This window comes from Contarinia nasturtii, unplaced genomic scaffold (assembly GCF_009176525.2).
Source record: "Contarinia nasturtii isolate CC-2019 unplaced genomic scaffold, AAFC_CNas_1.1 Cnas_scaffold_1371, whole genome shotgun sequence".
NCBI classification, from domain to species: Eukaryota; Metazoa; Arthropoda; class Insecta; order Diptera; family Cecidomyiidae; genus Contarinia; species Contarinia nasturtii.
Window position 1 is genome coordinate 251,854 of NW_022198708.1, and position 27,914 is coordinate 279,767.

A 27,914-nucleotide genomic window follows, 5' to 3' on the forward strand; every position below is an offset into this window, starting at 1 on the left:
TAACTGTGTGTTGGCGAGCGAAGCGAGCCGAACTTTTGCAAGTTTGACTTCAAAATCAGTGTATTCTTGCTATTGTTTATACATTTATATTGCAAATCTGAGAAAAAAATTCTCAGAGGGGGGTCAAACCGGTAAATCTCCTAAAAATTTACCCGGGGGTAAATTTTTCAAAATTTGCCTCAGTTGGGGGTCAAACCGGAAACACCCCCCCCAGCGCGCATGTGTGATCGGCGATAAATGCGATTGGGCTCATTTGTGTTTTCATCATTATAAAAACAATTGCTCGAAATTGTTTATGTTTATACTTGAATTTTAATATTCTGTTAAAGTGCGATAGCATTTTCAATATATTCTTGCAATCATAATAGCAAATAACACACTGTTTATGTTAATATTTCTTTTTTTGTTGAAAATTGCATATTGAACCTTATTCGTTATTCATTCTGAAGTGGCAGAGAGTACCATTTTATTATAGTAATTGCAAGTCATATAGAGGAATAAAATGTTGCATCAAGAATACCTGGATGATCACTAGTCAAGGAAACTTATAAAATTTCTTCACATATTGATGTAATAATGAGTTTTGATTACAAACACAATGTAGACATGGTAGATTTTCAGAAATTGATGACTTAACTTTATTCAAACTGTCTCTAAATGTTAATAACAATGTTTTCATACTCAGGTCTCTTTGGTCCCTCCTATTAGCGAATGCCGAATAATATTTGTCGCATTTCTCGCATCTATAAGCTAGCACTATCCATTTCTCGCGATCACCGCGCTTCTTAGTTGCTGATGGATTCATCTCTTTTTTTCTTCGAAGTTTACTCCGACTAATTTCTTGCTGAATAATACTTCATATTTATATCATTTTGTGTTCAAAAGAGAAACGAAAAAGTGCTGCGATTGCAATGAAACTAATCGAAGATAAATTGAATTTATTTGTTGATCATTATGAAAACAATTCAACGAAATTCATCTTGTTTATTTTAACCTTTTGCATTTGAATGCGTTTTTATTTTATTAAAACGCAAAACAAAATTCAATATATTGCAAATATAATAGCGAATGACACACTGTTTATATTACTCTTTCTTTTTTGCTGAAAAAAGCATATTGAAACCTTATTGCAATAGCATGCTATGTTCATGTTATTTCAGGGGGTACAATTAAACAAATACAATTATAGCAACTACAAGCCGTAGAGAAGTTTTTTTTGTTATTTTCTTGAAGAATCCAGTTTAATCCCAAAATTTCAGTTTCCATGCGGAAAAGCCTATTTATTTTAGTACTAGTTGGAGTGTTGGGGTACCATTCCTCCTCTACAGAGAAACAATGACTGTAAAAAATAATTCTATATACGGATCGACTATTATTCAGGTTCTCCATCGGCAATACATTTAAAATGCAAATCTTTCTTTCAATAAATTATTTAGAGAAGTCCAGTTTTTAATGTTTACGCCACGTTTACGGTTGTATCCTTTTTACATTTTCAGAGATATAAAACACCGTTGAAATTGTTTAATACATACTTTTAATTCAATATAATTATTTGATAAAATTACACAAGTGTGCTACTTAAACACTATAAAAAAGCTCGCTTAAAAATGTATAACATCGATTTTATATAATAAAAATTAAATTAATCATTCAATTTGTATATATATTTGTGTGTGTGTGTGTGTGTTTTGTTCAAATCTGTTTTTCTGTTTGGAAGTATATGGGCAAAGAATACATTAAAATCCGAGACATATTTTGATTTAATAAAAGAAATGCTCACTTCAACAGATTTATTTTTTATTTATTTTTTTTTTCATTATTGCGATAACGCAATTTTAATTGGCCACTGAGCTCACACACACAGTCGCAATTTTGACGCAATACACAGAATTTCGAGATCAATGCAAACTATGATTTATTTATGCGGTTTTCTCTCGATTCTCTGTCTCACATCCACTTATCGATTGGTGCTTGCCAATGAAAAGGTTAATTGGAGCCGAACACAAAAACAAAAATAAATGTACATTAGCATCGCTTCTGATTAGAATAATTAAAAGCAAAAATTGTTTGGTCAATTTGAAACGATACTGTTTATGGTTTTTCAATGAATAGGAATGCGTTTTGCCGATGATGAAAATTATGTATTAAAAGAATTGAATTTAAAAATGTACATTTATCAAACGACTAAACGTAAATAAAGATTTTTCCTTTTTCTTCGTATGCAGTAGCTATCAAATTTTGAACATTTTGCGATAATGTTCAAATGAGATTGCTTCAAATCATATAGTCATAATCAATATTTAAAAAAAAGATTGTGGAATATATAGGAAAAGTAGGTATTTGAATTCTTATCACATATTCACTCTAGAGTCTTGCGGGAAAAATTCACTTAAACTTAGAACCATTCTTCTTGTTTTCTTAACTATGTCATGCATTCTTTTTAGTTCAAATAATAAACTTTGCCCAAACAAAATGGAGATACAAAAGAGACAAAAATTTATTGAAAACAAAAAAAAAAAAACTGGTTCCCAACTGAAACAAAACGCAAACATTTGTGGGAGACCAAACTTAAGTTTCATTCCGAATCTATCCCGAATCGCTCATAAATGATTCTCTTTATTGGCTTAAACAAATAGTAAGACAATTTTAACTTTAGCATGGTAAAAACTGTATACTCTTATTAGGGCCTTATGCAATCGTAAGTGAGTTTTCATTTGCCTTTTTTAAAATGATCATTTCATTCTAAAATACATTTTATGTATAAATACAGTGACGTGCAAAATTTTGAGACCACCTATGTATTTTTCATACAAAATAGCGTAAAATACCATTTTTTGAGGTTTCAAAAATAATACTTTTTACTCTCAGAAATCAATGATTTTCGGCAAATTGTTTCAATATCTTATGAAGAACAAAATAGTAAATATTTATAAAAAAATATTCACTGGTTTTGAAATGGCAAGTCTTTGAATTCAATCACAGATAAAAATGACAAATTTTATATGAAAATGAATTGTTTTTAGCTATCATTGGAGTCAAAGACTTGCCATTTCAAAACCAGTGAAAATTTTTCTTAATAAGATATTGAAACAATGTGCCGAAAATCATTGATTTCTGAGAATAAAAAGTATTATTTTTGAAACCTCAAAAAATGGTATTTTACGCCATTTTGTATGAAAAATACATAGGTGGTCTCAAACTTTTGCACGGCACTGTATATTGACTGAAAAATATGGATATATATATTTCCTTCAATATAATTGTCATTTCGTTTATTTTAAAATGAGCTTGAAAAAACTTACAAAACTATTCTATAATCAGATTATGGAAAATATGAACGTTTTTGAGAACCAATTAAAAATTAAAAATATATGTCTTATTTCACATTCAAACGAGAACAAATTTTTTTTTGTCAAATTCAATATCGAAATAATGATTTACTAATGTGTGATCTCTGTTTAAATGATAACTAACACTAGTTTTTTTTAATAAACATACACACTCACACTCTTACACTCACTTTCATTGCTTTTATTTATTGCATGACCTATTTTATTTATTAGATCAAATGGTAAAGTGTTCACATGATTTTCAAGATATTTATTTTTTTCACCATATTCACTAAAACACCAATAAAAATTTACCATAGCAAAAATGAATGTTGCCGCAAGATGTGCGTAGCGCAACATCAAATTGCTCTATTCTCTTTCTGTATTTCGAAAAAAAAAAATATATCATCGTTGAATCAATTCGAAAAAATTGTGGTAAATGTTTAATGGCGATTTATTTTCGGTATTTCGCAGCAAGTTTGGCCAAAGTGGTTGCTTTCTTGGTCACATGCCATTTATTGCTTGTGTTGCTATTGTAGCACTTGGCCGGTGCTCATTGATCGAAATCCAGTCGATTGATTTTTTAAACCGACCGTAGCATGGCCACCATAGCTTTTGTCGCACATCATTCGACTGAAGCACATTCATGCAAATTTAGATTGCTTGAACACTACACGTGTAATAATGTACAATGTGTATACATATGGTAAAATTCGGGCGAAAAAAAATTGACAACTGTAATGAAATGGAAATTTTGTCAGAATATTCGATTTCGCAGAAAGAAAAAAATGAATCATGAGGTACAATTAAAAAAAACCACCAGGAGGTAAGAATTTAGCTGAGCACATGAATGAAGATGAAGAAGATATCTTACCTTCTACTCTCTTCTACAGAAATTTCCATTTCTGTTCTCTCCTAGACATTTCCAGGAGGTAAGACTTTGTAAGCCAATTCCACACTTACTTCACAATTATAATGCAAATTTTGGGATGGGGTAACAGTGTCATAAGACGAAAATCAATTGCATTGAATACCGTTTTGTGTATAAAATTCGTAATCTAGCTTATTTGATAAACATGAAATAAATCGAATACGACATCAATCGAAAGTAAAACCGTTCATTTCAGTCGGTATTGGTTTATGTGTGTGCGTGCGCATTGGGAATAAGTATCAGTGAAATGTTCGATTATGATTCAAACGCATCCACACCAAACCCATAGAAAGAAGAAAGACACTTTTTGGCCCTTGACAGTTGTGACAATGAACGCATTTGAATTTGTATTTAAAAAGAAAGCCTCAAGGGGATCATTTTTTCTGTTCTGTACGGTGATTACGTTCATTGAATTTCGCAAAGAATCGGATGTACGATTACCATTTACGTGGCAACACACTAAATGAACATGCTACTGTATGTGGTATAAGATCGATTTATAAATAAGAATATCTAATTAAATGAATTAAAACAAGTTTGATTTCTATATAAATAATCACCTAAACTCGCATTCAATTGAAACATTTCGAAAATTCTGCGCTTTAAATTTTACAATGGACTTTTGGCCTGATATTCAAAACGGTAACACTACAATTACTTGTTTAATGTCACAATGTGTTTCATTCTTCTCAGAGAGTATATGATTTCCCTCGTATTGTGACTTAAATATATATTATCTATTTCCCTCAGTGTCGATCATATACAAAGATGTTTCCTTTTTTTCCGGTGTGGTTCGCTTTTTCTCTATTAAGCATAATTGGACGAATAAGAAAAAAAATGGTATCTCAATCATCAAGCGAACCTGGCGCTCTGTGGCTGTGTTTTGTTCTTGTGTTATTTCACTTTAAGTTTAAGAAGTCCTCCATAAGTACGAATTAAATCTATGACATTAATATGTAATGTGAAATTAGTAAATTATGAACTTTTGTTTGTTAGGTGTATGTTGTTCCAGTTCCTAGTAGTACGTAATTACATTTTCCGATTTCACTTCGCATTGATGAATGTGTGTGTGTGTATTGGGTTGAATTTTTTTGTGTGGCCAAAATCGATAAAAATGAATGGTTATAGAAACTGCAAACTTATGTGTGTTTATGTCTACCGTTCAGCAATATATGAAAGAAAGTTTGATTTTTCGTTTATGTATTTACATTTTTTTTTTTGTATATGGCAAATCATTTTTTTTTTATTATTTTTCTTTTCATTCATCTTCATGTGGCTTGTCTTTTATTTAATTTCTGCTGTCATATTCCTTGTTCAGATGGTTTAAATTCGTCCGCTGGAAAATGAAAACAAATAATATTTATTGAATTTTTTTTTTAAATTGAAATTGGAAGCGAAAATCAAAATATTTATACAAATTCAAAATGAAATAAATCGTGATAGATGTGCAGAGTGTACTGTGCGCGTATCGTACACAGCGTGTAGATCAAAAAGCATTCAGAATTAAAAGAAACTAATTTCGAAGAAAGTAATCTGTAGATTTTACTGGAATTTCAATATACCAGAGTACAGTCAGAATAAGAATATGGTTTTTTAAAATATCAGTATGATGGAAGTTTAGAAAGAGGCCGAAAATTAACTGTTTTTTTAGAAAATAAAATAGTATTTGTTATACAGAATCTCTGTAAATGATATAGTACAATTCGCATGATTTCAATATATATTTATACAGTGAGTAGTTCAGGGCGTAAAATAAGCGGTGTTTGAGAGTAATATGAGTCATGATTTCGGTAGTTAGAAGTTCTAGTTATCGGTAGTCAAGAAATTCAGTAATTTCAATAATCAAGTGAAATCCTTATTTTACGCTCTTTTTATGCAGTATTTAATGACAAGTGATGTTCGAATATATACACATCTTTTTTAACATTTATATTGAAATAAAGTGTTTTTCTTTTAATCGAATAGATTACGATAATTGCCTGAGCGATGATAGGACGACACGAACGAATCAAAAACTTATTTAAGAAATGGACGATTGCAGCTTGTTAACAATGTTATTACTGTTGTACAATCAAAGTGACCTGAAATTCCGTACAATTTTTTGTATGTAGTGTTGTTGTTGTAATTTAAGGTCATTTTAATGGGTGAGAATCCATTCACTTATTCACTTATTTAAATTAAACACAAATCTTATACAACGCCAAAAATCTATGAAAATCAGTCTCTTCTAAAGTTTTTAAAATTGAGCTATGAATCCAAAAGACCTCCGCTGAACAATGAATTTGACAGAATATTCGGATAAGATCAGAGACTGTTTCACAGGGGAAGGAGTGCTCTGAGGAGCAAAATATTAAAAATTTGCTCCCCCAAGTCAGAGCCTCCTCCTCACATCTCTGGCTAAGATACTGTGGCCATTTGTTACATTCCATTGCTTTCAGTGCGTAAGGTGTAAACATGAGTGTCGAAATCGTGTTTTTCACATTTCTATCAATAAATTTCACTATCTTTTAGTGTACCAAATAGTCTATTGTGAAATATATTAGCCAAAGTTATTTTAAGCATCTGATTCTTAAGGAGGTGCGGTAACTTTTTTATTTGCTGCTGTTTCTTGTATACAAGTTGTATTCAATTATCTGCCAAAAATGGTGCCAATAGCAGTTCTGATCTTAGCTGAATGTTCTTTCAAATTTATTCTCTGGTATGATTATCTGATTTGTGGTTGAAAAATATAGTTTGTTCGATATACAGTCAAAGGGTAAGGCAATCAAAATACACTGCTTCATGAATTCGCTAGTAAAGATGAGATCGAGATGCCCGAATTCAAAAGCGAAAACAAAAAAGGTACCACTCTCTCTTGTGAATCGAATTCTAAAAACAATGAAAATGGGAAAGAAGTGATATAATCGGAGATGACTATCCTGGACTAATTTGATGGTCGCATTCAAGCTTTGTTAGCCAGAAAATATTCATCGGAGTTCAGTTCTGAAGAAAACAAAAAGTGAATATTTCAAGAAGGAAAATAGTTGATCGATGCATTCAAATCAGCTTATATCTAATAAGTCGTGTAATTGGTAGGAGAAACAACATCACAAAGAAATGATATGTGTGTATGTGTAATGTTAATGGTTCTCATTTATCAGGTCAGCTGATGAGATGTATTTTGATGGTCATATATATAGAACGACAGAGATCAAGAAATTATGAAACGGAGATGTGAGAGAGTCAGATAGAAATATAGTAAAAAAATAGGTAAGTAGTACAAAAAGAGAAGATGAGCGCACGTTTGAGCAGAAAAAGGAGGCATTAGAGAGGAGACGAAGCTCTTTAAATGATACTCAAATCTTACCCGCAATCAACATTTCATCAATACCAATCACTGCTCTAACGAATTTTTTGCACTTTATTTAAATGTTCGTTTTGATTTCTCTTTTATATTCTTCCTTTGTTTGCTTTTTTCGGTCAAAATGTTTGCCAATACAAGCTTGTATTGGCACAAGACCAGTTGTGGTATATTTTCAACATGAAAATCGATTCAAATCATAAAATATCGAATATGAAGTAAATGACTGGATTCCAATTGTTCCTCTCGCAAGAATATAAAAAAAAGATTTGTGTAATATGTTTGTGTATCGTATACTGGCTATTGCGATTTCTCAATTATTGTGGGTACGTCTTCGATAAAACTGCATAGTGTTGTTGTTGTTGTGTGTTTTGTTTTTCTCTTGTTTTCTAAATAATTTGTCATTGAATTTTGTGTCAAACATCCTATTTTATAAGCGCATAAATGTATCTATGAAATCAGAGATTGTCTATCGTTTTTGTTGCTGGAATGTTTCATTGTATGGTGCCGCATTGCTATTTGCACTGAGTAGATTAAATGAGAACGGTGTTGCAACAGTTGTTGTTGTTTTAAAATATTGTGCAAAATTGCCGAAATCATATGGATTTTTGGTGGTCGATGCGACCCGTTTCAAATAAATATCAAATACTGGATTCCACGATGACGATGGTAATGATTCCGGTGCATTTGTTTGGCTTACGGCAAATGTTGGTACACTTGTTGTGCTTTGTGTCGTTGACGTTGTATATGGGAAAAATGGTGGTGGTTGCGATGATGTTGGGTGCGTCGTAAAATGTGACAAAATTTGTGGATGTGCCGTAGAAGATGTTGTTTGCAAATGATTGAATTCAAATTCTTTGTAGTCATATGGATTTTTATAGGTGCTTGATGGGAATTCATAAAATGGTTTGAATGTGGTGGTGGATGGTTTATTAAAATTAAATCCAAAATAATATGGATTTATGGTTGGACGTGCTGATGTTGAAGGTATTATTGTTTCAACAGATGGAATCGTTGTTGTACTAGTCATTTTTTGTTTATCGGTGAAGAAATCAAAAGCATATGGATTTTTTGGGAATTTTTGTACGATTGGTGGTTTGACAGTGGTAGTTGTGGTGGTGGTAGTGGTAGTGGTAGTGGTGGTGGTGCTAAAGAAATTTTTAAAATGCTTAAAAGGATCTTCAGTACTTGGAATGGAAAACGGTTCTTGTTGATTTGTGTTAAAATTGTAGTAGGAGCTGGGGTCGATTGGAGGAGCTAGGGTTGTCGTTGTGGTAGTGGTAGTGAACATTGGATCCTTGAACGGGCTATATGACTCAGTACTGTATTAAAAATAACGATAATAGGGATAATTTGAATAATATTTGTTTCTCCAATTGCTATAGCATAATTCAAATAAAAAAAAAGATAAACAAAAGAAAGTTTGAGAGACGAATGAGAACGAACTACAGAAATCTAATAGAGGAAATAAATTTTCATATCAAATGCAGTTTCTATTCCGCACGAACGAAAAACATAAACAAAGAGTTAGATGTCTCGAGGTGTCACCAATTTCATTCAATCAGACTTCATTTCTTTAAACTCATTTTATAAACATCTTTGATGTGATCATAGAATGGCATCGATTCGATTGTATCAAACACAAAAAAATGCGACTGAAACAACTGAAGCCATAAAGTTTTTTTTTATTTTCTACATTAACTTACTTGAGACTTTGTTGTTGATACACATTTGGACTAGCATAGCTTGGCGTATGCTGCGAATAGTCCGGAATAATATTTTCATGTTCAGCTACACATCGACCGTCTAAGCAATGCTACAAATTTCAAATAATACAAACGTTCACGTTTTTTTGTTAAAAATGGTGTAAATTTGTCTTACCGATCCGTCACCACAAGGGGAACCTTCTGCTGCAGGCCGGTATGCAACACAATAGCCGCTGGCTGCATCAAAGCAAAACAATTGCGCACACACACGTTCATCCTTAAAGCAAGCTGATGTACCACGATCACGACGACATTGGGCATCTAATGACAGTAATGTGCCTGTATGTGTGTATGTGTCAAATGTTTATTTTTTATTTTTAATATCAATTTATTAAAAAATAAATGTAGCAATGTTATTGAAAAGCGAAACAAGTAAGCGGACCTGGCAGTGCTCGACCAAGTGCATCATCCTCGTGGGGCGCATTATGCAAACAACTAGCTGTGTCACCACTGTTTTGAGAGATAAAAAAAAAACAAAAATAAAAACGCCGCACTCGAAAATGTGTTATATCAAAAACCCTGAGCATACTTTAAGAAATGGTGGAAACTTTGAATTGTGCATGGTGACCAACGGAAACCTCTTTCAGTGTGCCGCAAATCTGACATAATAAAACCATCTTCCCAGCGGCACTTTTCAGCTCCGGGTCCTCCTAAATAGCTTGGTGGTGGTGATCCGTCGTGAACAGCACCGAGCCTAAATCATAATATGTTGTTTCAATTGAATATTCGATTGAATGGCGGAGAAAATGTGAAACACTTGAATGCTCCTTCGAATGACATCAACTTACAAATGGCCGACTTCATGTGCAGCTACAATGATACCACTGAATCCGCCAGTGTCTTCAATGATTGCAACACTATTCACCTTTTCAAGTCGTTTGTTTACAACACATGCTCCACCAACGTAGGCAAATCCTATTTTTGCATTGCAATTCAGAATGGGAAAATGAAATAATAAACTCTTTGGTTTTGTTCTTTTAAACACAAAAAATAATAAAGATACACCAGTAAAAGACAGTAATTTGTCTAGAAGGAAGAAAATATGTATAGAAAGTATTCAGGAGTTTGAAAAGAAACATATAAAAAGGAAAATCGGGCTTTGGTAAATATGGAAAATTGAAACATTTAACAAAAATAGATTGCTTTATACACGTTTATATGTATTTTACAGTTGTTGTTTTTTTTTTTTTGAAAATTTCTTCGTTCTATTCAAATAATTTTTTCTTTCATTGTCACCAAAAAATTACTTAAATTGTATGAATTTCCGAAATTCCATTTGCTTGTGTTAGTCCAAAATTGTTAATAAAGCTTACCCAGCCACCGTTGTTACAGCAAAACAATTTACCAAATACAAATGAGATAAATAAAAAGGTGCTCAAGTCAAATAATTGCTGCTATGTATTCGTTTCTCTTTAGTTCTTTTAGAAGGTGATCAAGGATCTTGCAAACTTACCAACTTTTCCGTATGTTAAAAATCACAATTCAGAAAGATTTTAGCTTTTAAAACTGTTTTCTTTCATCTTTCTGAAATGCGCAAAACAATGAGACGAAGTGAAGAAATGTGAAGTGAATTGTTTTTTTTATTTTTGAAAAAAAGGTTATTTATAAGAGATCAAAAGAGAAATTTATTCACATTAGAAAAAAAAATAACTAAAAAACAAAACCCTATGCGCAAAACAGTTTTCAGAATAGGGAGGTGAATGAGACTGTAATATTACAAACAGAGAGGAATTGGTACCCAAACGAGATGAGTCCAGCATAATATAGATATTGACAAATAGATTTAATTTGTTTTATGAATTCCACGATTTAATTTTGTTGATGCGCAGAGCTGTAAATTTCATCGTATCAATCGTGCCAGTCAAATCAAACACTTTTAAATAAGAAGTTAATGACTGATCGAAGTTTTATTTATGTCCTATCATTTGGCCCGAAAAATATCCACAGTAAGAACTGGCGAGTAATCGGTTTGCTTTGGTAGTGTTAATGACAACTGGATGCTAATACGGCAAAATTTACAACTCTGCCAGTCTATTTACAAAGAAATACGGTACTTTTTCTATATGAAAAACGTACATAAAACAATTATTATGAATCAAGATAAAACGTCATTGTTTCTGTAGATTGACAATAAAATTTAGAAAGAACTATTTTGCCGCCAAAAGGTTGAACCTTTCAGAAACCATTGCTATTGCTCGAGAAAAAGCTATGGTCAATTTGAATGAAAATTATATGCTGTTGATTGAAACAGTGGTGTGAGAGGTTGGATTTCTGGGGGTGTTTTCAAAAATGAAGTGTAAAAAGAACAAACATTTCTATTAAAATGTCACAATTTATCATTTTTATCCAGTCTAGTATTAATGAATTTGCTCTCTTCTTTTGCTTTTGATTACCATGGTCCCAGAAGGGCACACCATTGCATTAGAAGCTCCACTAAATCAAAATTCAATTCATGCTACATGTGCTGTATGAAGCTTTTGTATCTAGTGCCAATCAAATAAATATAGCTTGGGCTATCAAATATACGTTAAATTTTCTTTTGTCAATCTACGATACACTGAATACTTATGCTTGATCATAATACGGGCGTTTTTTCTGGTGCACACTACAAAAAGTGCTGCGAGCACGGAATTTTCACAATTAAAATAATTCACAAAGTCACAAAAAAAAGAATGTTTAAAGAAAAAAATCGAAAGAAAAAAAAGGATATAAGCAAGAGGGAGAGAGGAATAGGAAAAGATCACAAAAATCCATGTGAAAAGCCAATCAACCGATCCAAAGAATTGGATTAACAATCAAAGACGATTCAAAGAAATGTCGGATAAAGTGTGTAAGTGTGTAGGTGAAATGTGAAGAATACATAAAGGGAAGAGTAATCACAAGAATAAAGAGATTTTCTCATCGTTCACAGGTAAAATGAATAAGAGACAGAGGGAAAAAGAGAGAGAGAAAAAAATGTATATGAAACACGGAAGAAGACCTGCCATCAACACAAAATGAAAACATAGTGGAGTGGAGGAGTAACAGAATATACAAATGGAAGAGTAACGGAATTTACACGGTTTGTGTGATAAAAATATAAATAAGTAATAAGTTTTGGCGCTGCATAAAGTCGGAAAAAATATGTTTTATTATGTTTGCTTCACGTTTGAAGAAAAAATTAAATCAATTGTGTTTGTGCTAACAGAAATAATAAAACAGGTTTTTTTACATCTTAATGCTGTGAAACATAAAATTGCACAGAATTTATCACATACTAGGAGGAGGATCACGGAAATAACAAATCTCCAAAATTGAGCATATCAATTGTTTTGCAGAACATTATACTCCCTATTTGATCGTTTTCTCTCTAGATTAGACCGGAAACATAGTTTAATTTGGGTAAATTTCTCAAAAAATCAATATGATAAGCTCGGTGCAAGTTGTTGAGTGATAATAACCGAAACCGCGTTTGAAAAGTAAGTATCTCGTTGAAAAGTGTCTGCGGCTCAGTTTGAGATATCGATAAGTAGTTAAACTTTACCAAAGATACGTTCTCAACGAAACGTTTTACTCTTCAACTTCGAAAACGATATTTCGGCTATTTCCAATTTTATTCTCGTTGCCACATTGTCCATAAATCTCTGTTCGATCAGAGTCTTATGAAAACATTTTCATTGAAAATTGATCGTCCTCCACATATAAGATTCCAAAATAAAAACGCTCCATCACATTCAATTGAACACGCAATCGTTGTCGTGTGTTTTTTCGTGGATTTTCTGTACAATGAAATATATATTCAACAAATCACCGCAGTGCACTGGTGGTGAAGCAGTCGCCATAACTTTTTTTTTTTCTCTAAATATCTGGTTTGCATAAAGTGCGAATTGTCATAGATTTGTACACTCACAAGACACGGTTCGTGTAAAAATATATATATATATATAGAAAAATGTAACGTGAAAGGAATAAGGTAAGAGAAATAAAAAAAATTGTTTGGGAGGAAAACACAGTTGCACAATCGCTGTGTGATTATTATTGTGCCAACAATAAAATCACATTTACCTGCTGTACCACGATTACATACATCGGTCGGGTAATTTCTTCGGCACATATCGAGTCTGTAAGAATTGGTTGAATAGTTAAATAAATGATATGGTGGAACTAATTCGATCTTGCACGATAGCAAAAATAAAATGAGATACAATTAAAAAAAAATAATGCGGCACAAAACAAAATAATAAAAAACGGTGGATAAAAGAAAATTTGATGACTTGGGAACACAACTGATGTTTGATATTTTCAAAAATAAAAATTCCAACGATGATAATCAAATTACTAAAATATTCACATTTTCTACAACAAAGCGTTTAACCAGAAGACATTCTTGCAACAAATCGATTGAATTTTAATGATCAAATTAAAATATAAGTTATTGTTACGATTTTGTATTCAACAACTAAAATTGAAAACCAATTCGCTAAGAATGAAGCGCTATCTGTGTTGTTATTATTATTTTATATAATTTTTGTTTTATATAAAAATTATTGGGTTATTGTCTACGACCAGGATTATTTAGTCTATATTTGTTAAAACCAAATGCAATGTAGCAAAGTTTTAGTTATCGCCATCGAGTTATATAGAGTTTACTTCCGCGTATAAATTAGAGCCCATCATATTCTCATCGTGTGTCTGTTCAACATAGTTAAATTTGTAACGATCAAAATCACTTATTTATAGCATTCCATTGTTACTATAGCATGAATAAATATTACACAATAATTGTATAAAAAATAAATAAAAAATAAAAAATTTATAGCAGTAATAAAATAACAATATGTGTGACATAAGCTTATACGTAAAACACACCGAATAAAATTAAAATCAAATAGTAGAAGAATAAGAATGTGAGAGAAAAAAAAATGGTTTTCGATATGGACTGTTGAACTTGACTGCCGACTTTGAATTTACTCTTTCACTTCACGTCGGTTCTTTTTTTTTCTTCAAAATCTATTATACATTTTGCATGAGCGCTATTTGCCAATGAGTGTATAGCATACAATCATTGCACAATATTGTTATCGATTTACGCTTTCGAATGCTACATTGTGTATTGTATCACAGTCGATGACATAATACAGACAGATATGTAATTTTGCCTTTGAATTCAATTGAGTAAACTTTTGTAAAGTGTGCACTTGTCCATCGGTTTGCACTTGTCCATATATATTTTTTTTTTCGACGTACAAATGATTAGATTAGCCGCCACATTGTGGAGCATACAAATTGGTTTAATTGTTCTCACAAAATATATGTACTTTTGTTGTGTTTCTTTTTTTCTTTTTGAATCAATTTCATTGGTTCGAACGACCGAATATATACAAAATAGAAACAGCATCATCAACATAACTCTTAATGCAAATGTTCGTGTCATTCGATGATTACTTTTGAAACGTTAAGTTTTACGATGAATTTGTCTTATTTATTATTAAATTAAATGACAACGAGCAATGTCACTCACTAAAGCAAATGAATTTTGATTTACAAAGCTTTAAATTTATGGGATTTTTTTCGCCATTAATAAAAACACTGTCTGCTCATCCAATCATTTCAATGCAAATTAGTTTCCCAAGATATTAGAGATAACGAAAGAATACAGCATAACCAAAAAAACAAACTCTATATTTTTGAGTTAAAAAAAATTATATGCATAAAAAAAATATTCGACAACTGTTAAAAAAAATGGAACCAACAAAACAACCAAAAAATAAAACCTCCCGCAATTAAATAGAAATGCAATTTTGTTAATTGTTGATTAAATTTAAAAAAAATGGTTTTTATCATGTGGCTTGGAAATTGTTTAAGGTTACCCGCTGTTCCTTTGGTACATCTGCCACCTTTTCTTCTGCGACACATATCATACCTGTGTGAGAAATGCATCATAATATTTTGGTAGGGTTTATTCGAGCTTTTTTTTGTTTTAAATTGGAGTTGTTGTTGTTGTTTTTATATAAAAAGAACAGTTATAGTAAATAAATTAAATCGAAAGTGTTGCAACTTCTTTGATTTTCGAGATGATGTGTCCACATATAAACATTTTACATTCGACAGAAAAAGAAATATGAATAATTTTAATATCTCCAGATACATTGCGTTACCTTTACAAATGTACCTTGTTGAGGGAAAACAACAACTTCAAACGACATTTAAAAATATTTTGCATTTTTTTTTTTCAAAACGGAAATACAGCCGAAACTATTTCTTTTAACTATGCATAACGCAGAAGACTTAACTTACACAAAGTGCCCTTCTCAATTCTGTCCGCGAGAAAAAAAAAGTTTGATTTTTTTTTCTTTGATTTTTGGAGGGAAAATTTGAAGTATATTTTCAGGTAATTTCATTCAATTAAAAACAAATACTTACTTTGTTATCGCAACAGCGATGTCATAGACTGGAAGTCGACGCTCTCGAAATAGATATTTGCCCATGTCCGTTAAAGCAGCAGCTGAATCAATAGCATCGCGTCCAACTCGATTACGTTCCAAATATGGTGTTGCATCTCGACCCTTAATTAATTATTCAAATCGAGAAATAAAAAAAATCTGGGCTTAGACAATTTCAATTGATCTTTGGTGGAAAAATATATTTTGAAAATATTCAGAGAATCATTATTGGACGTTAATCAGTGATTAATAATCACAGGATCTCAAATTTAAATGATGAGAAATGCCCATTTCAATTAATCGAATGTTCAAATAACCAATTGATGTGTTGAACGTGATCATTTGACCATCCAATAAGAGACATCAATCACATTTACTAATTACAAATATTGTTTTCTAAATAGTGCTGGTAACAAATCCTTTCACATTTCGGATAAAAAAAGTGTTTGGAATGAATCTTTTAAAACACGAGGACATTCAGCCATTTTAATTACACTGCATTTTCTGAAACCTTCACTTTACCAAGTCGGAAGTGTCTATTTCATAGAATTCCAACATCAGATAATGCTATCTCACGTACTATGTAAAGTGATGATGAATGCGTGAGGTTATTGTATTAAAAGAATAGAAAATAAAGCGCAAATGAATTGAAAAAATTTGTGTATTTTCGGCGGTTAACGAAATATTCAACACCAATCAGCGTGTTATTCACGATTAGCCTTCATATTTAGAATGGTAAGTGTGTTTGTTTTTTTTTTTCTTCAATGAAAGACAAATAAATGCATAATGATTATTTGAACTGTAAATTACAGTTTCTACTACAATCGCATAATTAAAACAAATACGTGTCTAATATTACTAGATTTGTCTAACTGTTTCTAAGTGCATTCCCACTAGTTTCATAAGTTTGGAAGAGATTTCTCCAATTTCAGTTTAGACTAACTACCAGTAGCGTGATGTTTCACTTGTAAAATATGAACTTGATCAAATAATTGCCATTTCGTGTAACAAAATAAGGAAAAATAAAAAATTATGATATGCGATAGAGTATACACATCTTATTGTTATTTTATAATCATTTAGAAATATAATTTATCTTCAGGCAAAAGAAATAATAATAATAAAAGAAGAAAAAAATAGTTTCCGCATAATATTGTTGTGTGAAAAATGATGAAATTATTATTATTCAGTAAATTTGGTCTATGCAAGCGAAGCAATGAAAGATTTGAATGAGATGCGCTGATGAGAGAAAATACCTGCTGAAAAATTGATTTTTCCTTGTTTTAACGATGAAGAAAAATCGCTTTCTATACACTATTCAAATGCAATATGCATGTATTTATATCTGGTATACATATTTTATGCTATTCCAAATTAAAATGTTTCTTTTTTTATTGTTGTGAATAATAACAATTTGAATTTTTTTTGTTTTTCTGCACATTTTGCATCAAGAATGTGGTACAATATACATGTTTTATTGTTCAAACTTGTGATCATATAAGTATTGTACATTGTTGTGTTGTTGTTCATATATATTTTTTTTTTTGGTTCAATAATTTATGTGATATTAACTTATGTTTGGTAACTCATAAAAGTAGCTACCCGAAAGCGATTGAAGTGTGTAGAATGTAGATTGTAGATCTTACCAATTGATACAAAAGAAGACACTCGAACTTTATCGAAAGTATTATCATCAGAAATGCTACATCATGCCAAAGAGAACGTCCGAAAATCATCGATTTCCGGAAATGTGAATGAAATGAGTGTACAACTGTAATGGGTGTTCATTTTGGTGGCCAATTGAATATAGGATCAAACAAGCTAAATAATTTAGGCACTTAACTGATCATTGATGAATTGAAATTGATTTCAAATCCATATGGATTCACAACACAATAAAATTACGTCGAATTATGTGGCAGACTGAAATATGTCGATGTACCTTTTTAAAAGCTAAATATGCCACTTCACTCTCATTTATTGCGTCTTTTCGATTCAATGATTTATTTGATTATTTTTATTTCTTTTTTCAAATTCTACTTCCGACCTATAACAAATAGAAACATCATAATACCATGGTCGCTTATTGAATGCTGTTGATGCGCGCGCACACGCGCACTCACATCTGTACTACAGCAATATAAAATGCTCAAGTCAGGTTCGATTCACGACTTTTCAAATGAAATGTATACTTGTGCGTCTCCATTTATAGTGTGTGTGTGTTTTTTTTTTTGCTTTTTCATTTGATTGACTGCTTTATTTGTCATTGTCGAATCACTTATTGATTCGAATTTGATTTGTTAATTTAGTTGTTTATGCTTATCAGGCAGTTTGTTCCTAGTGGCAAGTGGCAACAAGCAAGCAGGTGCGTTAATGTTAATTCATTTGTGAACACCACAATAAACACTTGGTTCAATTGAAATTCACAACTCTGTCAATTTCTTAACAGAAAATAAATTGAAATGAAATGGAATCATTCATTGAAGTGAAAATGGTTGATTACAAATGATGTTTTTCTATATCATTGTGGTTTCTAATTTATAATGTGTGCTTTTTTTCGGTTTGTCGCGCACATTCTCATTTATTTAAATACTAATTGCTAATCGTAAAGATAAAAATGCATAACAGATAACAATCTTCTAGACAGACGGTCTGGCGTACATAAAACCAAACCGGAAGCATTAAAACCTCAGAAGTGACATAAAAAACACACATACACAAAACAATAGATAAAAAACCACTTTTGCCATGCACTTGATCAGAATCTTTGAAAAATTTCGTAAATTATTAAATGAATATGATAGGACTCATCACAAAATTTCGATGAATCATTTTTTTTTTGTCATATATTTTAATGTTTCAAAGACTTTGCACTATCGTAAAACTGTTATCTCAAGAAAAACAAACAAATAAATTGCACCCAGATGTTTTCGCTGACAATGTTTTAATCAAACATGCTATTTTACATTTTAATTTGTTTTCATTCCATCTGGTTTCAGATACGTTTTAATTATGACCCAAGAAATTTTATTGTGCTTTTTTTTTATCTCGCTTCCTTTTGTCTCTCCTTGATTTGTCCTCTTGCAGAAACAATTTTTATTTGAAATTTCAAATGAACATCGTCACGAAAGAAAACGGGACTTAGTGTGATCAAATTGTTGAATGATGACTATTTTTGTCGATCAGATTTTTGAAACACAGAGCATTATTTTTGTTTTTCATATCGTGATCAGTGAACATAAGCCGTTTGAAATTAAAAGATTTTCAATATTATTATTATTATTGCCGTTACACGAACAAAAAAAATGCGAGAAGACTAATTCAATGACACAAAAATTACGTAAAGTAGTCAGAATTTTGCATGAATACGAATCAAGACAATTATGCGATAATGAATTTCATTAAAATGTTACTCTATCGTATGCGTGCATCTTTTCTCAAGGTGCAGTCATTTTTGACAGCTCAAAACTTGCTCGATAAATTTGAAATGATTTTCAGTTTATTGAAAAATGTTGATTTGGAAATTTCCTGCTTTTCCGTAAATCATGTTGAGAAAAACAATTTTTTTTTTCTTTCATTAAATTGCACAGAAGTTTTGTTTTCGGCGAGCAATTATTGGAAATTCTGCCTTACAAGGAATCTCGGTAATATTTCACATTAACGCATTACATTTCCTGAAAGTGAACTCATCACACAAAATGTAAATTATGATAAAACATGAAACACTTCAATGCAGTTTAGAAGATGTTTCTCTTTTACTACAAATGATTGCAATGATATCTGACACTTTTACAACATTTGCTCGTCATTTGTTGTGACATAGATCATTGCATTGCGTGTGTTTCTTCTATTTTGCATTAAGGCTACACCATTAGTATTTTTTTAATTAATAATACTGTCTGTGTCGGCGTTGGAAAGAAGATATAATTGCTTTTTTGAGCTAAAAATAAAATGACAAAAATGCCATTTCGCGTCATTTATATGCGTCACAAAATTATTGCGTACAAAATAAAGATATGCACTTTTTCAGATCTTTTACGAATTACACAGATTCATTAGCAGATAATAAAAAGGTAAAAAAGAAGAAAAGGATCACTGAAGAGCTTTGGAATCTGCTCCTCAATGAGTGACCAAAGGTCGAAAAATAATTAAAATTGATAATAATATAAGTTTAAGAGATTTTTTAACATTTTATATTTTCATTTTGCTACTCAATGAAAAGAAACTTTGCCCCTCAGAACACTTCACCTCACATTTATTGCTTTAAGAAACTGACTCAGATATATGTGCAGGGAAGAGTTTTTTTAGACTCTATATTATTTTTTAGTAATATACATAGTATAGGGTGAAAATGACTCAAAGAATTTCTTGCTTTCACTTATGGACGTTTCTGTAAACGAAAATTGGGAATATTCATTCATTTAACAAAGTTTCTCAGTGACACATATAAAAAATGCTTGAAAAACCAAAGAATTTTGTGTTATTAAAAAAAAGCAATGTTAACTCTTGATCATTTCAAAAAAGATTAAATTTAAGAGAAATTGTATTAAATGCATTCCATTTTCAATGTTTCAGCCTGTTAGAAAACTAAACTATGCTAAGACATTTTGAAATTGTTTGAAAAATTAACAACATTTATACCAAAGCCAAAAAGGCCGCCAAAACAATCGTAAACAAGTCTAATTGATGTTAACATAAATCGTGATTTCGACATTTCGTAATCGAAACAAGACCGAAAAAGAATTGAAAAATCTACCATAACATTCATTTGGATAGCAAACTTGCTCACATATAATAGTGCAGTTATATGCTATGGGCACTAATAAGTTATAAGATTTAATCATTAAAGGTGTTTGCAGCATTGATTTGTAATACGTAATAAAATTGACTTGTTTTTTTTCGTTAATTTTTTTTTACTTTTTCCCCTTCAATTTTTGTGTTATCGCCACAATGACTGTGAAATCGTCAGAATTTAGGTCGACCAATTGATTTTTTTTTATTTAGCTTTACTTCCGTATAAAATTGCATGCAAAGAAAGAAGAAAGAAACCAAAAATCGTGAGCCATTTGCCTGATAACACATTTTTCAAAATGACAACCGTGTATGTATTTATTAGGAAATATATCTATTTTCATTGTAACAATAAATTCAGGCGTTCGAGCAAGTGATACACAAATAAAAACAAAACAGGAAAATACTTTGAATACATGGTTATGCAGTTTTTGTTGTTGTTGTTTGAATCCACTTTCAATTGTTGTTCAATATTGGCTCAATGGTGCAAAGAGAATAGCTAATTCTCTTCACTTTATAGCACTTGAATGTGTGTAATGCACGCATGAATCTATTGTTTTGTGAAACAACACCGGCACTTTTATGGAATATGCGTGCATTTAATAAATAGTTGAAAGAGTACCGAATCCATATCATGAATGTTGAAAACAAATTCACTAAATTGTACATGATTGGTTTGGAACTTGGAGCGCTCTACTACACTCAATAGTTTTTTTTTATTGCGTTTTCCGTTTTTCGGCGACGCACTATTAGTCTGTATTTCAATTGTTATAAACAAGCGTGTCACGATTGTTTTAACCATTATTATGACTATGAGCCTGAAACTTTAAAAAGTTGAAATGAACTAACGTTCGGAAAATGATGGATTTATTCAATGTACGTTTTTCTTTCTCTTTAGACGCATACATGAAAATGGAAAACTATCCAATGTCAATTTTTATTCAAGGTTCTCTCAAAAAACAGCGCTAACGCTCTGACCGCAGTGTTATCAGATTATTTGAAGCATCAACGACGATAGAAACACCACTTTTGAACAAGTACAGTTTCTAAGTAAAGTATGTGAGCCGGTCGTCGGCACTATCTGATGTATAAACCAATAAAAATATTACTTTAATCAATGGATTGAAAACAATTGTGTCTAATAACGTCTAAATATTTTAGTAATGAATTGGCGCAAAACATTGCGCAAATCTCAATCGAACCATGTATTAACGTCTATTTCTACTTACGCGTGAGATTATGATACCAGCGATACTGATTCGAATCCTGGGTCCTTTCAGTAAACGATACCGTAAATCGACTCCATTCCAAAATGAAACGAAATATCTTTTAATCTGAAATTAAATGAAATAAAATGTTTTCCAATCATTTCATTGACATCCATTGTGAGGGTCATTTCCCTATTCCAAGCTTTGCTTATTAAATATATATGCCAAAAACAATGAATATTCTCCGCTTACTTGTGTGTTATCACCGCCGTGCAATCGATATCCATCGTAATCAACAATCACCAAAATTTCCGGATAAATAATATGTGGTATAGCGCGCTTCGAACGATTGGAAATTTCGTCGGAAAATGTTGAACGTTTTTTGCGGTAACGTTTTTGTAAACGATCTGGTTCCATAAAAGCTGTAAACAACAAAGCGATTGTTTCACTCTTTATTTCGTCAAAATCGAAGGGAAATTCAATAAACTCACCAAAATCGCCATTTTGATCGGTTGCATCAACTTTTCGTTTGTAGACGATATGATGCGCTGTATTTTCCGAATTTTTATCTTGTATAAGCCCGTAAGGTACGGGCTTGATAACCATGTCATGTCCAATGCTACCTTCCTGTAAAATAAACAAAATTATGTTGATGAGCTATTATTTCAAACTTTTTGCAACAGCAATTTAGCGAAAAAGTATTTGCAATCAAATTAATTAATGAATATTTGTTTAAAAATTGTTGTACATAAAGTCATGTTTCTCTCAATTTTTTGAAAACCGTTTACATTTTACGGAAAACAATGTCTTAATCGTACTAATTGGAATGAAAACGATGATGGAGTTGAAAAAGATTTTGTGAATAATCTCCATTATCATGTAAATATAACTTATAGAACATAGTCCATATCGAAAAAAAAGAAAACAAAGACGAAACAACGCAAAACGAAAACTGAAACAGTTCTGTGGCTCCGAGAGTGGTCGTCTGTTTCGAAATTGGTTTAATAGTAAGACAAAGCAATAGCATTCGTGTATTGTATTGAAAACAAGTTTTTGACCTCTCTAATGACCACATACACTCTATATATTTTACAAGGTGATTTCGCTTTCGTTTGAATTCTATTACTTTTACTCTCTGTTTGTATCTCATCTAGAATCGGTTGAGCATGGCGTTTTTATATTCACCATGTAAAAAAAAAACGTGATATTTAATATGCTACCGATATTTTACAATATCGTTACAATATTTGAACGTAAATAAATGTCTTACATTTGTCTTTGTCAACTTATAACAAAACTAACCATGATGCGACACAAATATAAACGATAAACGCTGTCGAAACAATTTTTCTATTGTTTGGTTGAAATAAATATGCACGACGTGTAAGTGTTTTCATCATCGACTGAGATTTCCAATTTTTCTCTTTCGCTCTCCTTCTCTCTCTATCTTTCCTTTTCTATGTCTCTTTGTCACTCTCGAAAAAAAAAAGAAACTGTTTTCATTGTACAAAAAGCACTGTATTAGACCTTTAACCTTCAATTCTTGTAGCCAAAATAATGAGAAAAGCAACAGAAACGGCTTATGGATTTTAATGTGTGAAAAGAAATACAAACAACAAAAGTAGCGACAATGATAGAAATAAATAAAAAAAAAAAAACTAAAACAGAAACATTCACACGGTTCGGCTTTGGTTGCTAGCCGCAATGTGCAAAGAATACATTTTATGAACTGAAATCTATCGTTTCAATATTAACAGTTTTTAGTCAACGCGGTTGGAATTAAGAAATGGAAACACTCATTTAGACTCGGTTTTTTTAGAAAGAGAGAAAAAAATACGAAATGGAAGGCAACCACGAATGCTGATTTGTCAATCGTGTCTTGATTGCGTAGATTTTATTTTGAAGTTAAAATCATATACACAGATTTGAGTGTACGAACGCAGTTGCTTCTATTGAAATTTCAACAAAAAAAAATATTTTCTATTTTCTCTAGTTTCGTGCTTAAAATACGAAAGTTAAATAAGTTTAATCATCGCCACACTGGTCATTTCCAGAATGCTAATAAAGTGTCTCGAGGTAGACCTTTTTTTCTCTACCGATATGGTCAAAATTAGTTGTTTTCATTGTGAGAGAAACCAATCAGACAATCTGACATGCAGCTGACTAACTGGATTAACTTTTTTCTCTTCCCCTTTAAACTGGACTTTAGAGATACCGAGACTCTACTATAGTTGAAACAGTCAGTCAATGTATCTACTAAAATTTGCCACGTGCGAAATAAGTTCAAAGCAATTTTAAAATTTTCACTCCGCACTTAATTCGGTTATGTACAAATGTGTACACAATACTGTATTTGTTCTATCCAACGCTCAAAGCGAGAAGGTGATGAAAACTCGTTGTGGAACGTTTTTTTATTGCGTTAGAATGTCCATGATGCCAATAAGGCAAAATAAGTGTCGTATTGTTGTAATAAAATCTGGTATAAAAAGATACATGCACTTGATTCCCAAAAGATTCTTCAAACATTTCCGGTTAACCATTTGAAATGGTAACAGATAAGCATATATGTTGTTCAGTTGTTATACAAAGATTGACCAAATAAGATACGGCTTTTATGAGTATTTAATTCTGAAAGTTATTCAAAGTAACCGATCAAGATAAATAGTTTCAAGAAGATGAAGAAAAAAATGTCGTGAAATGTATTACGGTTTCCATCGGGAACCATTCATCAAAAACAAAATGACTAAATTACATTTCAGTTTCAGAATTTCCAGTTTCATCAAATTATCTCGGGTTCAATGCATAACTTCAAAGGTATATTCTGTGTGTATGTATTTCTTTCACAATTTTAAAATTGATGAAACAAACAGACCGAAGAAGGTTCAACATACTTTGTTAAGAGGCCATCGACGTTGAGCTCAACTCTCGTTTTTTTTTTTTCGTTTCTTATTCTTCGATTCCACGTTAATGCTTACAAAGTTTGATTTGAGTTTTGAGTCATTTGACATATCAATCAATCCATACAGCACATAATCATGTTTTTATCGAAAATGCATACTAATCATTAGATTTCAATTATTATTATTGAGCACCTGTCGCTCAAAATATGAATTGAATATATATTTTTTTTTCTGTTGTTGAGACATATAATGGCCAAGTAAGAAGATTAAGGCGCATAATTTTAATGAAATTGTAAATTAATAAACACTGGAGAAACCTTGACATTTGCCATTCCCCATTACCTTGTTCGACTATTACCACATAGCACTTATCCATCGATTTTTTTTAAATGCTTATTACTATCATTTATTGGGCAATATTCTTCTGCTAGCCCTTCCAAAATGTTTGCGTATATTTTGACTCATCAGTAGGCCGAAAATGGCCATATGATCAATGGCTTTATCGTGACAAAAAAAACGAGATCATGTTTGATTTCATTTCGCAAGAAATGATTATGTTATTCCTCTGTTTGCCAGAGGACTACTACTATTGGCACCATCTGAGTGCCCGCATCTAAAAGTTATATGCCTTTTGGAGAGTCGCACATGAAAACAAGAAAGAGCGACACTTACAAAAAAAACCGGGACGTATAATAGCTGCGATGTTTGCCAAAGCCACAAATTGCATCGTTCTAAACAAAATATTTAGATGGTTGTTATAATGCTTTGGTTATTTGCACATTTCGAAGAAGTTCGACACATAAATTATTGAAACAAATAGAAAGGGGTGGAACGATACTAATTAAATTCGATTACATATACTCTTAGAAAGTGATTTTCACAATTATCGATCTTTCTCTAATTTTTTTTTGTTTTGTTTTAATTTATCGGTTGGTTTACCTCGTGGCGATGTTGGGTTACACTCATATTAATCAAATCACCAAATCCCATAAATCAATCGCCTTAAATCGAAAGTAAAAAAAATCTTTGTCGAAACTCCGTCGTGATTGGAATGATTGTAAATAAAAATTAAGATACGAATCTCAACGAAAGTTCAATGAAAGATCGTTATGTGTGACCTCTAGTTAGAACAAAAGTAAAAGTACCTTTCAATTTCACGAAAAATCTCATATTACATTTAAATCAGTGAAATGGCCACTTTTCAATTGATAATGTTCTTTCGTGTGTTACTATAATTACTTCATTGTGGCATGAGTACATTTATTTCACTTATTTTTTTTTTTTGTTTATCAACGATCGATTGTTGTGGGAAAGAGAAAATCCATTAAATACACATTCTCTAGAATTGAAGATCGGTTAAATGATAATAAAACAAAACAAAAAATGGTATTAATAATTTGTCGACGATATAATTGCGAATTTGCCAGATTAATACAGTTAAAAATGAAAGTTATGATAGTCGTGCATAGTTTCTATTTAATAACGATTTCATTTGGTTTTGCGTAACATTTGCGCATGGTATATACATGTATGTGGAAGTTGAGAAATAGTTGACACATTAATCAGTGAACGCAACAGTATATGTGCTTTGCTGCGTGAAATGACTTTCTGCTGTAACGCTAAAATGCTACAAATCTCAACTTTGCGTTAATGAAATAGTCGACGTATCATCATCATCATCGTCAAATCAATGAAACAATAATAATAAAAGATACACATATATACATGCCATACAAAAAACCCGATGACAACGCGATTACACTGGGGAAATTGAATTGATTTGAAAATTCAAGGTTTTTCTTAACTCTATTCAGCTTCATTTACTGTATAATTAACGTGTGTATATCTACAACGTATATGTGAAATAACACATAGAGAACAATAACAACAATCACAACGAAGAGAGAAGAAAAAAATTGTTGGTATTCGTGGAGTAGTGTACAATTATACTACTCTGAAAAATCTACGAAATGAAAAAAAAGACCGCCGGTCGCTATTTACGGCCGCATTACTGACGTTTTTGAGGTCACTGAATCCAAAAGTGCACTTATTTAAAAATTCACTTAGAATTTTCTGAATGAATCAATGTTTACTTGAAATATGGTTCAACTATGGGCTTTGCTGATGCGTTTTTATTCAACAACATGCGTTTCTGTTTACCATTTAACAATATTCTGTTTTTGTTCTATAGTATGAGATTTTCTTTTTGACATTTTTTCGCACATATTAATCAATATGTAATTCAAATATAAGCGACGCACGGTTTAACACGTACTCACTTAAGTACATCGAATTTAAAAAGTTCTTTGAATCAATAGTGTTATACTACTCTTTGGGTACATTCTTCTCGTTTTCAACGGATATATTTGTGTTATATGTTGGATAATTATTATTTTCTTTGAACACAACGTAAAAATGTCGGTTGCATATAGAGATGTGAAATAAGTTTTATTTCAAACTTACTACTTTACTCCAAATTTGGAGCTTATTTTAAGAACACTAAAAACTCACCATTAAAAGATCCCCGTTTTCCAGTTGACGCCGCATCAATATTGCTGCCATATTTCTTTCGTCTTGAAAAACCTCACCAACATGTTCACTTGGTTCCTGAAGCAAAAAGGAAAATTTTTAAAACATAGTAGTGAATTTAAACATATTTTTCTTAAATTAATTTAAACTTTCATGTCACTTTCAATAATCAAACCATTTTTATTCTTATTTCTTATGAATTTCTTTTCTGAGAAGAGTCAAAACATCATGCCTTCCATGGCTCTTTGGAAACCCTAACACAGAAAAGCTGGACTGTTTCATACGTTGTAAACTAATCATGTTGGTAGGTGTGTCTCTGCTAAGTAAAGATAAAGCGCTGCATTCATTTTTTCTGTTTTGTAATTAAAGCATTTATTATAACGTAGACTTAATCTAGTGAGAGCATGATTAATGCAGTTTGTCTTGCGTTTGGAGCCAAGACACAGTTGGTTAAAGAAAAATTTGCTTCTTTTCAAGACTTTAATTTGCAGTTGATAAACCAAAGGGTCTGAAGTTTTTAAGGGACTTTTAATTCCAATATTTTCCATTTGGTAACTCAAAGAAAATGCAAGCAATTTGAGAAGTTCAAGTGAATAGCAAATATCGTGGAGCAAAACCTTACTAAGAATTGTCCGTGTTTTGTTTACGTAATATTATTAGAAGCGCTTGAGTGATTTAAAATAGAAACAAATATCGGG

General features: G+C 31.5%; 1 protein-coding gene across 7 annotated transcripts in view; it reads right to left on the reverse strand.

Moving 5' to 3' along the window:
- Positions 1-3,045: 3,045 nt before the first annotated feature.
- The window catches only part of LOC116345605 (venom metalloproteinase 3), a 47,406-nt gene continuing 22,537 nt past the window's right edge, over positions 3,046-27,914 (reverse strand). For 4 of the 7 annotated variants that reach the window (XM_031775063.1, XM_031775062.1, XM_031775064.1 and 1 more), the window contains 13 exons: positions 27,199-27,294; positions 22,279-22,414; positions 22,040-22,209; positions 21,809-21,913; positions 15,769-15,911; positions 13,411-13,466; positions 10,155-10,281; positions 9,896-10,060; positions 9,749-9,816; positions 9,482-9,645; positions 9,307-9,416; positions 7,607-8,922; positions 5,506-5,596 (listed from right to left, as the gene is read on the reverse strand). In XM_031775063.1, coding sequence (XP_031630923.1) covers positions 8,070-8,922; positions 9,307-9,416; positions 9,482-9,645; positions 9,749-9,816; positions 9,896-10,060; positions 10,155-10,281; positions 13,411-13,466; positions 15,769-15,911; positions 21,809-21,913; positions 22,040-22,209; positions 22,279-22,414; positions 27,199-27,294 — 2,193 coding nt within the window. In that variant the 3' untranslated portion in view covers positions 5,506-5,596; positions 7,607-8,069. Of the gene's footprint in view, positions 5,597-7,606; positions 8,923-9,306; positions 9,417-9,481; positions 9,646-9,748; positions 9,817-9,895; positions 10,061-10,154; positions 10,282-13,410; positions 13,467-15,215; positions 15,269-15,768; positions 15,912-21,808; positions 21,914-22,039; positions 22,210-22,278; positions 22,415-27,198; positions 27,295-27,914 lie in introns of all 7 variants that reach the window. The other 3 variants (XM_031775067.1, XM_031775066.1, XM_031775068.1) reach the window with 3 other exon arrangements.